At 59.5% G+C, this 11,315-nt stretch overlaps 1 protein-coding gene across 1 annotated transcript; it reads right to left on the bottom strand.

Moving 5' to 3' along the window:
* Nucleotides 1-413: 413 nt before the first annotated feature.
* LOC137467504 (one cut domain family member 2-like) lies at nt 414-10,534 on the bottom strand. The gene is made up of 2 exons (XM_068178977.1): nt 9,240-10,534; nt 414-722 (listed from the first exon to the last, which is right to left on the bottom strand). The coding sequence occupies exons 1-2, from the start codon at nt 10,393-10,395 to the stop codon at nt 436-438; spliced, it is 1,443 nt and encodes a 480-aa protein (XP_068035078.1). The 5' UTR covers nt 10,396-10,534; the 3' UTR covers nt 414-435.
* Between the last annotated feature and the right edge of the window lie 781 nt (nt 10,535-11,315).

Below are 11,315 nucleotides of genomic sequence, written 5' to 3'. Positions count from 1 at the left end.
TTTCCCCTAAAACACTTAACAAAAAACCGTGCCTGAGTTTAAAAACAGGGTCTTGGGTTTTTAGTATCCGACTTTGTGCTCCGTTGTCTTGTGGCCGCAGGGTGGTGTGGCCAGCACACGGCAGGCGCCGGGCACGGGAGGCTGCCGGGCTGGCAGCGGCTCCCGCCGGCCACGGAAACCCGGGGCTCAGGAGAAACCTGCCTCAAGAACGACTCCCCTACGTTTCAGACCTGCTTCGCCTGTCCTGAGCATAGTAATGTGTGGAGAGAGGTTAATGTGGAGCCTGCGCCTGCTAAGACTGACGAGAAGCCGTAGGAATGTCCTCGGGAACAGCTGGGCTGGGCTTGGTTGCGGGGGGGATTGTGCTTTAGTCTCCAGCGAGGGGCCCTGCTGCGAAGCCGCTCTCTCCGCGCTGTGCCGGCCGTGCCGCGCCCCTCACGCCTTGGTGCAGGTGCTGGGGGCCGAGGAGGAGCCCCCGGAGCTCAGGTCGTCCTGCCACTTCTCCAGGCTGCGCCGGCGGGCGTTCATGAAGAAGTTGCTGACGGTGGTGAGCTCCAGGCCCAGCTGCTGGGAGATGGTGATCTGCATTTCTTTGGAGGGACGCTTGTTCTCCTTGAAGATGGCGAAAAGCGTTCGGCGCTGGAGGTCCGTGAAAACCAGGCGGGATTTCTTCTGGGAGTTGTTCCGCTCTTTGCTGGGCTCTTGCTCTTTGCGTTTGCAGGCTGGGAGGGGGTGGCAGAGACAGAGAGAAAGCGTCAGGGTGGTGCCTACAGACCCCGCCAGCCACCCCGATGGCAGGCACTGTCACATGGCAGGGGCAAGTGTCACCGGCTGAGCCAGCACCACTCTGGCACACGGGACCGGAGGGCTCCCAAAGGAAGCCAGGGGGCTGCAGTGCTTTTACATCCCCAATACCCCTCAACAGCCAGGAATTACAGCTGTACGTAAGTTTTGTCCCTTTAAACAGCCCAAAGCAAACCCCAGTCAAAGCTCCGGTAGCAGCAACTTTGTGTGAGCACCATGGGGAAAAAGCACCATGGGCCTCCTTGGCCTCCCAGGGCAGGCACTGGCTCACCTGGCCCTGCCCTGCTCCTCCCCTGCCGCCTGACTCCTGCAGTGCCACCACCCCAGGGCACCGCTCCCATCGCCCGTCCCCCTTCCCGCGGCATGTCCCGAGGGTGAAGCCAGGCAGAAGCACCCGTCAGAGCTCAGGTCACACAGGGCAGCAGTGCTGGACCATCGCTGAGCGATGCTAATGGATCCTAAAACCCATTCGTATTAATAGCTGCTCTGTATTTATTAGCAGAGAGAGAACAGCAAGTGCTGAAACCAATACCGCTGCCGGAGCACACCCACACTTAAAAATAGCCTGCCCAGGCCGTCTGCACCGGGCACAGAGAGAAAATCCATATGTTGACATGGTTAGGTAATGTGCTGGGACAAAATGAGCCCAGAGAATTGATAAGCGGGCGGGTTTTAAGCAGCCCTGTTAAATAATTCTGCAGGTCTGGAATGTGAAATGAAGCTGGCCCAAAAGTAAAAGTCAGACTGTGGAAATGTCTGTAATTAACCCAGTCAGGGCTGTACCTGTGTGGAACCTGGCTCAGCCACTGTGGCACTGACTGCCTCCTTCTGTGCAGGGACAGGACCTCACAGCATTTCTGCAGGAAACTGGAGTATTTTCTTGGAGTGCCTGACCCTGACCCCTCTCAGCTGCCAAATTCCAGTGGCTGCAGCAGAGCTGCCTCTGGAAGGGAAGTGAAGATCAGACCTCACAATACTCCAAAGCACAAAAGAAGGATGGTCCTGAGAGTCGGGCTGAAACCCAGACAGAGGCTGTGGTGAACATTCCCAGCACAGCCCTCCCGGAGCAGTGGCACCAGCACAGGGCTCCGGCTGGGAGCCACGGCAGCAGGAAGCAGCAGGGATGCTCCCGCCTGGACACACCAGGGGCATCAAGGTGAGCCTGCACCTGTGCCCCAACGGCCAGAATCGCCTCTCCGAGGCCATTATCCCAGAGGCAGCAGGAGGGAAGAATTCGGGCTCTCGGACCGCACCTCTGACACTGCACAGATAACATCCAACCGCCTGTCTGAGCTGAAAATGCACAGATAACATCCAACTGCCTGCCTGAGCTGAAAAAGCACAGATAACATCCAACTGCCTGTCTGAGCTGAAAAAGCTGACGTTAAGCTGGGTTTACTTGGCCACAGGTCCAGAAGCCACGCGGCGATGTCCCCGGTGCTGGGGACATGATGAGCACCAGCATCTTTGCTGCAGCTTCTAATCGGTTCCGGGACACTGGGACGAGTGGAGTGTTTCCTACCATCACTAATTTATGTCCTGAGATACTCTGCGTTTTACAGTTATTGGTATCTGATAATAAATAATGCAGAGGCGTGTGCTTTTTGATGCATTCAGTAAATACTTTCCTCGAACTGTTGAGTTTGCTCTTGAAAAGGCCCCACAAAGGCAAACGCTGCACCTGACGTGCAGCTCTCAGCAGAGAAAAATGGGGTGAGCGCTCTAATAAAATCAAGTGATTTTCCGGGAAGAAAGATAAAGGTTTTAACAGCAGAGGGAAGGGAAGAGACCATCTGGATTCTAAGCACAATTTGATTTATTAGCTGTGGTTAAACCTGAACATACCCTGTGAAAGAAAATGGACAACCAGCAAGAACTGAAAGCCATAACTGTGGAAAAAAATATACATAAAAATATAAAATAAAAGATTTTTCTTCTGCATTGGATTAAAGATGCTCTTCAACAGAAACAATACAGGAATTGCTCAGAATTGGGATCAGTGCTGCCTCCCGTAGTGTGGACTAAAGTGGTGCCCCACGACTTGAAGGGCATTAAGAGAGTGCAGGGACCTGACACTGCACTGTGACACCCCGAGTATCATCATACTGAATTTCCCTACTAATAGCTCATTTGTCTGACTTTCCATTTTCTTCCCCACAAGAGAGGAACCTAGCCAGGCCCAGCATTCCAAACAGCCAGAAATCCTGAGAACTGTCTAGAAGCTCTAGTGCTCAGCTCAATCCCAGCCAGTGAGCCCTCAGGCATGGGGCAGGGATGCTCCAGGGCATCCCACAGCTCCTGCACTTCTCCAGGAGGGAGACAGAGATGAGGACACAAAGGTCACCAGCATCAGAAGGAGGAAGAGGCCCGGGAGGGGTCCCAGGGGCCAGAGCAGTGCCCGAGCAGCCCCGGGAGAAGCGGAGCCACTTGCTGGGATACTGGAAATATCACCACAGCTCCTGTGCCTCTCTGGTTCTGGGTGTTTTAAACCAACAAAAGTGGCTCTGCAGCCACGAAACAAAGAGCAGGTGCTAAGAAGGAGCCGAGCAGAGACCGATATCCCCTTAACCCAGCAGTGTGTCCTCAGTCTCCATTGTTCGAAGGACAGGCCGTGGATACGGATCTCGCCTGTGTGGTTTGTGTGGGTGCAAAGTCACCCAAACCCAGTCATCTGCCTGATGGAACTAAAACTGCTCCTCTATTCCATTTTGGAGAGGACTCAATGTGGGGGAAATGTAATTACTCTGGTAATACTGAACACAATGAAATGACCATCAAAGCATTCTCTAAAGATTTAAAATGTTTTTCTTTTGCTGTGATTCACTTAAAGCAACCCCTTGTATACCCCTGTTACTACAATCTCTTAAAAACTAGGCCTCAGAAATCAATTTGATTACCTCTCTGAATTAAGTATGCACGAATGGGAGCGATTGAGATCAATACAAATTAGGTTAAGTACTCCGCTGTGTACAAAATCATTATGGAACAAGGAGCAATCAGAATGAAGATGCAAATAATCACATTGTCGGGGTGGACAGCCAGTGCTGCTCATCCCAGCTGCTGCACCAAACACACCAAACTCCTAATGTTTGAAACCCTAGGAATGCCCTTGGTGGCATTTAGCCAGAAAACAGATTGGATGTGTAGCACAAAGTTAATTCTGTTCTTCCAGAGAAGATCTGCTTGCTCATCCATTGTAATGGTGAGGCGTTCCCTGTTTGGAGATCCAGGGATTCCTGCAATGCTCCGACAAAGAAGTTGTCAGCCTGGCTGTTTCCAGCCAGGAAGGTGTTCTCTTGGTACCCCCCCTGATTTTTCCCTCTCAACACGAAGGAGAAGAAGGTGTGTGGGAAGCTCTCCAAGGAAGACCTCCTCTGCTCTTCCTTCACCTCCTGCAGCCCAGTGCTGCTTGCCAAAGCTTAATGCCTCGGCACAGGCCCCGTGCTCCCATCCCATTATGAGGGGATGAGAACTGCTGGAAAATCACCGCTGCTCATAAATATGTTCCCTGCTTACTGAGAGATATTTTGGTCTTGGAGACAATTTGCGTTTTGGGAACCTGCCAGCCTCTATCACTTGTCTAATAATTCCTCTGAGCAGCATTTACCAGTGGTTTGAGTCCCTTTTTTCACAATGGAGCAGTTTGATTTTATATCTCAAAACCTCCAAACAACCCCAAAACACTCCAATTTCTTTTTTGATTGCATTTCTCTCTGCCATCAGCAAGTTGTCTGGCTGATGTTATCACCAAAGCCATTTGAGATTAGTCTGTTTGGTATGATTTCTGTGTGCAAACCCCTCTATAAATCAGAGAGCCTTTTATGTAAAAGTCTGCAAGATTGATAGAGCTGGATACATAATCTTTTACCTTGGAAAAAGAGATGTATTATCTGTTCCGTTGGATATAGTGCTTTCCCTGCATATTCATTGCCCAGGTATGATGGGCTTTTTCCAGAGAAGACAGGAGACAAGATGGGAGCCTTAAATACAAACAGATTGCTATCAGAGGGGAGGGAGTGTTCTTCTTCGCTGTGTCTAGTGGGGATAAGATGAGAAGCAAAGGGTTTAAAAGACAAAAAGTGAGATTAAGGCCAGTCATTAAGGGCTTTTTTGTACCTGTAAGCCCTGGAAGAGATAGCTTAGGTAAAAAATCCCCCTCTGGAGATCCTGAAGGAAGGGGCAGACTATCAGGACAAGTGATGTCTGCAGTCCCTTTCAGCCCTGCTTTCTCGCTGAGATCCATTCTCTGCACACCTGCAGAGCCCCGTTTGCACTCTGAAGGCGGCTCCAGGGGAGCTGCTCTGATGAGGAGTCTGCTGCCTTTAGTGCTCGGAGGCTCGGCATAGCCGTGTTGGTACTGCAGGAAGCTTGTCATCTCCCCGTAATGGCTAATTGGAAGGGAAGGAAAAGCTCTTGCAGCTGCTGGATGGCAGCAACATCCAGGACAAGGTTTTGTGAATAACAGCAGGGAGGAGCACCAAGGATGAGCACCCGGGGCCACACTGCAGAGCAAAAGCACTCCTACAGAGTGTGGGAAGAACCGACACCAGTTACTGGAAAAGAATCCTTTTGGCAAAAATGTTCTCCCCTTTGTGCGTTCCTCGCCACTAATAAATTGTGGCAATTTTCAGCTGCAGAGGGATACTTGGGTTTGGGATATTTCAGTTCAAGCAGTGATGGGCAAGAGATACAGGGGAGAAAAAGAGATGCTGGGAGAAAAGAAATCTTACAAGGAAATAGTGAAGAACAGTTTCAGAATGAGTAACACATGATGACCAATCAATTGCTTCTTTTAAAAAGTAGGGGGGGAAATACAGAAATGCATTTAATCTAAAATGTACTCAGAATTAACTTCATCAAATCATCAAGAAACTGATAAAACTCCTTTGCTTTGCAAAACCAGGATTCAGATTTCTGTGTGGCAGAAACGCCTTCAGAAATGATGTGGGACAAAGAGCTGGGGCAGGGTATTCTTTTGGAAAGCTGGTACATGAGAAACATAATTTATCAGCCAGCATCACAATTTACTGCATGGATTGTTCAAACACAACCACTAATCTATAGCTGAAGAGAGCACCAATATTTCAAGCCACTAAGCACCTTTCAAAGAACCTTTACATACCTGTATATTTAGTTCAACGTTAAGAAATAGCTTTATAAATACATAACGTGCCCGATACAGATGTTATCATGCCTTAATTTTTAGCTGGGGATGCAGACAACAAAATAGTCTCAAAACCCAGGGAAGAAACGTTTGGTAGGGCACAAAGAGGCAGAGGATGGGCGGACAACTGTGCACAGCCCACTCCTCACTGCGAGACCCCTCTCCTTGGCCTGGAGCACTTGGGGGGGCAGGGGCTCAGCCCTGGGATGTGCCACTGCCACCGCCCACTCCTGGTACTGCCGCGCACGGCTCGCCGGGCCCGGGCCAGGCAGAGCCCGCGGCCGCCGCCTGCCCCGCGGTCTCGTCTCCTGCTCCCGCCCTGCTCCCTTCCCTCCGTCCCTGCGCTCGTCCCTCTCCGCCGCTCTCCGTGGTACTGACAGGTCAGAGCAGAGCGGGGATCGGGCAGCTCTGCACAAATGAGCCCGCGATGGCGTTTTGGTACCAGAGTGTTTAATCATCAGTAAGGCGATCCGGCACCGCAGAAGGCAAACAGGCGGCGGAGCGCTCTGCTGACCCCGCGGAAATTTAGGGATTGTCGGTCGGGTCCGCCGGGGCTTTCCCGAAACCTTCCCGCGGCGGGAGGGAGGGTCCGGAGCCCCGAGTCCCCCGTCCCGAGGGCAGCCCCGCTCTCCCGGCGAGAAGCGGCAGGAGCGGGGGCCCCAGCCCGTTTCGGGGACGAGGTCCCGCGCTGATGCTGCCGCCGGGGGTGGTTTTGCGGCAAAGGCGTCAGTCCGACCCTCCCAAAGCCCCCGCCGCGCCCCGGGGGCAGCGCGGCGTTCCCGGGAGGGCACTCGCCGCTTCCCCGGCTGCAGCCGCAGCCAGACACGGGCACGGGGACCCCAAAAGGGTGTTCTGTCCCCGGAGCCCCAGAGCGCCCACGGAACTGCCCGTGCACAGCGCGTCCTGCCCGCAACCTTCCCGCACAGAACCCCCCAGCACCGCCCCCTGACAGAGGAGTCCTAAAGGCCCCCAGGAAAAGACAATAAGCACACAAATAATACGATTAAATTAGATTAGGCTAGAATAGGATAGACAATACTATATATCTTCTATAATAAGAAAAAATACTAAGCACACCCACGTTGCTACTGCTCCCACAAGGAGAGAAGGATTTCCCTTCAAGGGCAGCAGATTTGCACCCCACTTGGGAAAAATTTCCAGGGGAATGGGGCAAATAGCTGGTGGGTATTTTTTGTTTTTAAAAACCTGAAATACTTGTGGCTTTTCCCCCGTGCTCAGAGGGATTTAAGCAAGCGAGTAAAGGGGGAGAAGGAAGCACTGAGGCAAAGGGGCCGCATATTCACACGTGGTAATAAAAGGAAATTAAAATAATTGATTTCCTGAAGGGAAAGGTAATTTGCAAAGGTCTTTCCCGCTCCATGGGGAGTCCACGGCCACTCAGCACCTCAGCTCTCTCCAAACTTTACTCCTGGATGCAGAGGCATTCAGGGGGCCTGGTAAAGCAGAGATCCAGAATTATACAGGCATAACTCTGCATGCAGCTGTGATTTCTGATTTTCTGCTCTATATGCAGGGCTCCACGGGGAACCCCCACCCGGGACCAGTGCTGGGAAGGAAAAGCACCAGCCACATTACTGGAAATGAGCCGGCTCAGGTTCCAGATCAATGAAAACTGGGTCCACGCGTTGATGCTCCTGTTGCCAGCATTAATGCTCTTTTAATCTTCTAAACATTATCTACATCGATTTCCCTCTCGATACACGTTTGTTTGTGAAGGCGACATCACCGCGTGCCAGGCAAAAAACTCAAACCCCTTCTGTCCTTCTGACGCCCCTGTCAGACCCCGGCACCTTCATTTGGTGGCAAACAGAGAAAAGCCGGATGCCCGCGGGTGCTGGAAGGGACGAGACGAGTTTGCAGTCGGCGTTAGAGCCGAGCAGGGGATCAGCGTCCCTCTCCCGAAAGGCAGCACAGGCGGGACTGCCCCGCAGCTCGGGAAAGCCCGAGCACTCCCCACGGGGATTCTGGAGACCCCAGGCCGTGGGTGTTTAACCCGCAGCACCTCTGGTTAGAGGTCGGGCAGGGATTAAGGCCATCAATCATCCACGGCTCCTCTTCGCCCTGCTCCGTCGCATCCCAGCCTCTCCCGGCAGCTGCCCCTCGTGCGGGAACTCTCTGTGCCCATTTCCTTACCGCAGAGACCCCCGTGTCCCCTCAGACCCCTCCGGGTATGCCGGCAGAGCGGGCAGCCCTGGGAACAGCCCGCTCTGTGCCTGCCCACTGGGAAACGATCTACCCGCGTCGTGCTCAGCTGAAATAAAAGGGCGGACTCGGTGGCACAGATATCCCAGGATTTTCATCGCTGTCAGAGCAGAGCACCCCGGCCCCTGGCCCCCGCCCCATGCTGCGGTTGGTCCCACGCGTGTCTGCCCGTGCCACAGCCCCCCGTGTCCTTCTGCACCCACGTCCACGGCCGCGTGGTTTCCGGGGAGCGGGAAGGCAGCCCCGGCCGCGCTCCACGGCGGGGCCCGGCCCGCACTCGCGCGGGACCTGCCGGGGGGCGACCTCCGGGCTCCCACCGCGCCGCGGGCGCACCCCTCAGGGCCTCACGGCAGGGACAGCTCTCGCTGGGTCTGTCCCGCTCACCTCCGGTGCGGGCGCTGCCAGGGGGTCGGTACCGGGGGTCGGTCCCGGGGGTCGGTCCCGGGGGTCGGTACCGGGGGTCGCTGCCCGCCGCCCCCCCCGCGGCCCCCGCAGAACAATGGGGGCTGCGGCGCTCCGCGGCCGCGCCAGGGGGCGCCCGCGCGCCCTCCGCGGACAATGCGGCCGGGCCGGGGCCGGGGCCGCGGGGGCTGCGCGGGGTCCGGCCCCCGCCCGCTCCCACCGGCCCCGCCTGTCCCGGGACGCGGGTTCCCCGCCCGGCCCCTCCCGGTGCGCCCGGCAGCTCCGGCGCCCGCAGGAGGGATGCTCACGGGGAGCGCGGTGCGGTGCGGAATGCGCACCTTCAGCACCCGGCCCTGGAGAGCAGCCCCGGCCCCGCCGCCCGGCCGTGGCAGCGGAGCGCGCCCCTCCGCCGGCCCCGAGCCCCGCACAGCCTCACCGGACAGAGCCGGGGTGCGCGGTGTCGGCGCTGCGGGAGGCGGGGACCGGCTAGCTCCGCACAGCCCCGCGGTTCACGGCGGAGCGGGGAAGCGGCCGGGCCGGGCCGGGCCGGGCCGGGCGGGCGGAGGACGCACTGCGGGGCCGTCCGGTCGGCGCTGCGCTCCGAGGGTCGCGCTCCGCTCCCCGCGCGGCACCGGCTTGCACCTACCTGCTAGCCGCAGGGCAGACATCCTCTGGAACTCCGGCTCCTGCAGCCACTTCCACATCCTGCGGAACGTCTCCCGGCCGGACTTGAGTTTACTCCAGGGCTTGGGGTTCCGCAGCAAGTCCGAGAGGGTCCCCTGGGAGCGGCACAGCACACGTTGGGCGAAGATGGCCTGCGGGATGCTGTAGCGCTTCAGCTCCGCCGTGATCCTTTGTGCCACCTCCTTGGTGTTGATCTCCTCCAGCTGCCCCGCGCCGCTCCCCTGCGGGCCGGCGGCGGGGGGCGGCCGCTCCCGGCCGGCGGGCAGCGCGGGGCCGTGCGGCGGCGGCGGCCCGGGGGGCGCGGGGTGGTGCGCGCCGTTCAGGGGCGGCAGCATGGCCGGGGGCGTCCCCAGCCCCCGGGGCAGGTGCTGCTCCCCCCGCGCCAGCATTGCCGCGTGCGCCTCGAAGTTGGGGCTCAGCATCTTGTCGTGGCCAGGCGGCCCGTAGCCGTGCAGGCCCTGCTGGGAGCCAGGGAGCGGGCCCAGCCCGTTGCCCAGCGGCGAGAGGCTCTGCCCCACGGCCGGCACCTCCTTGTAGGGCCCGTAGAGGCTGTTGACGGCCGGCAGCCCGCGCTCGTCCCGCATGAGCGCGAAGCCGCCGCCGGCGCTGCCCGGCAGGCGCTGGTGGTGGTGGTGGTGGTGGTGGGCGTGCGGGTGGGCATGCGGGTGGTGGAACTTGTCGGAGACGGCGGAGATGGGCGGCAGGGGCTGGAGCGGCGTCAGCGTGGTGTAGGTGCCGCTCATGCCCATGCCGGGCGGCGAGGCCTCGCAGGGCACGCTCATGGCGTGGTGCAGCGGGATGGAGAGCTCGGGCCGGTACTCGGCGGCGCCGTCCAGCAGCGAGGCCATGCTGGGCACCATGGCGGGCCGGGCGGCGGGGGGCAGCTCCTGGTGCGGCGGCGGCGGCGGCGGCGGCGGCGGCGGCGGCGGGGGGGGCGGCACTCGGAGCGGCCCCGCGCTGCGGCCGCCGTGGTGAGGGCTGGGGCTGCCCATCATCTCCGGTTCGTGCCCCGCCGCCCCGTGCAGGCTGCCCAGCGGCTCCATCGCCAGCTCGGGGTTCATGGCGCACGCACCCGGTTCCCCGCCCAGGCACCGCCGGCCGCCGCGCCCGCTTCTCATCCGCTCATCGGGGCGGCGGCCGCCGCGGCCCGGGGCCGCCCGCCCCGCGGGCAGCGGCGGCTCAGCCGGGCCCGCCGCGCCGGCCCCGCGCCATGTCCTCGCCTCACCGCCGCCGCCGCCGTCTGCGGGCGGCGGGAGCTGTCCGGGGCCGCCCCGCCCCGGCCGCGCCCGCGGGGCCGGGCTTACGCCGCGGGCGGGCGGCCGTGAGGGCGTGAGGGCGGCGGGGAAGGGCGGGAAAGGCGGGCGCGCGGGAGCATTGGCGGGCTGAGGGGCGGGGGCGGGGCCTCCGTGAGGGGACGTGAGGGGACGGCGCGGCCGTTAAAGACTCCGCCGCCTTTGTAGCGTGCGGGGCCGCCGGGAGCATCCCGGGATCGGCCCGGAACCGGCCTCGGTTAGCGGCCGGGGCTCCTCCCGTGCCGCCGCCACGGGGATCCGCGGTGCTGGCCGCGCGGCGGCCGCACGGCTCTTCTCCCGGCAGGCGACTCCGCAAGCCCCGGTCCCGCAGCCGGCGGCTCCAGGGGCCCCGCTGCACACAGCCGGCCCTGCTGCCTCCTTGTCCGCTGCTGCAAACCAAGGTACAGCGCTGCTCTGTGCTGTTGGTCACTGGCTATTAGTTGCCCCAAGTGCGGCTGAACGGGGGCTGGTTAATAAGGTGTGATGGACGTACCTCACCCGCGGGGGGACGGTGGTCCCAGGAGCCCGCCGTCCCCGTGCCACCCCGCTGGCACATGGCTGCGGGCTCCCGCTCCCGGTGCACACACGGACAGGCGTTCTCCCCTCTTGCCGGGGAAGGGCCGGTTCCCCGGGCCGCCCCTCGGACCCCGCGGCTGGCAGGGGCGGTGCACAGCCCCGCAGGGCGCACGGCGTGGGGCCGGCACCGCGGCTCTGCGGGCAGGGGCAGGGCGGATGGAGGCGGACGG

The sequence above is a fragment of the Anomalospiza imberbis genome, unplaced genomic scaffold, assembly GCF_031753505.1.
Source record: "Anomalospiza imberbis isolate Cuckoo-Finch-1a 21T00152 unplaced genomic scaffold, ASM3175350v1 scaffold_66, whole genome shotgun sequence".
Taxonomy (NCBI): Eukaryota; Metazoa; Chordata; class Aves; order Passeriformes; family Viduidae; genus Anomalospiza; species Anomalospiza imberbis.
Note: the sequence above shows the minus strand (reverse complement) of the source record. Positions and strands in the feature narration are given on the sequence as shown.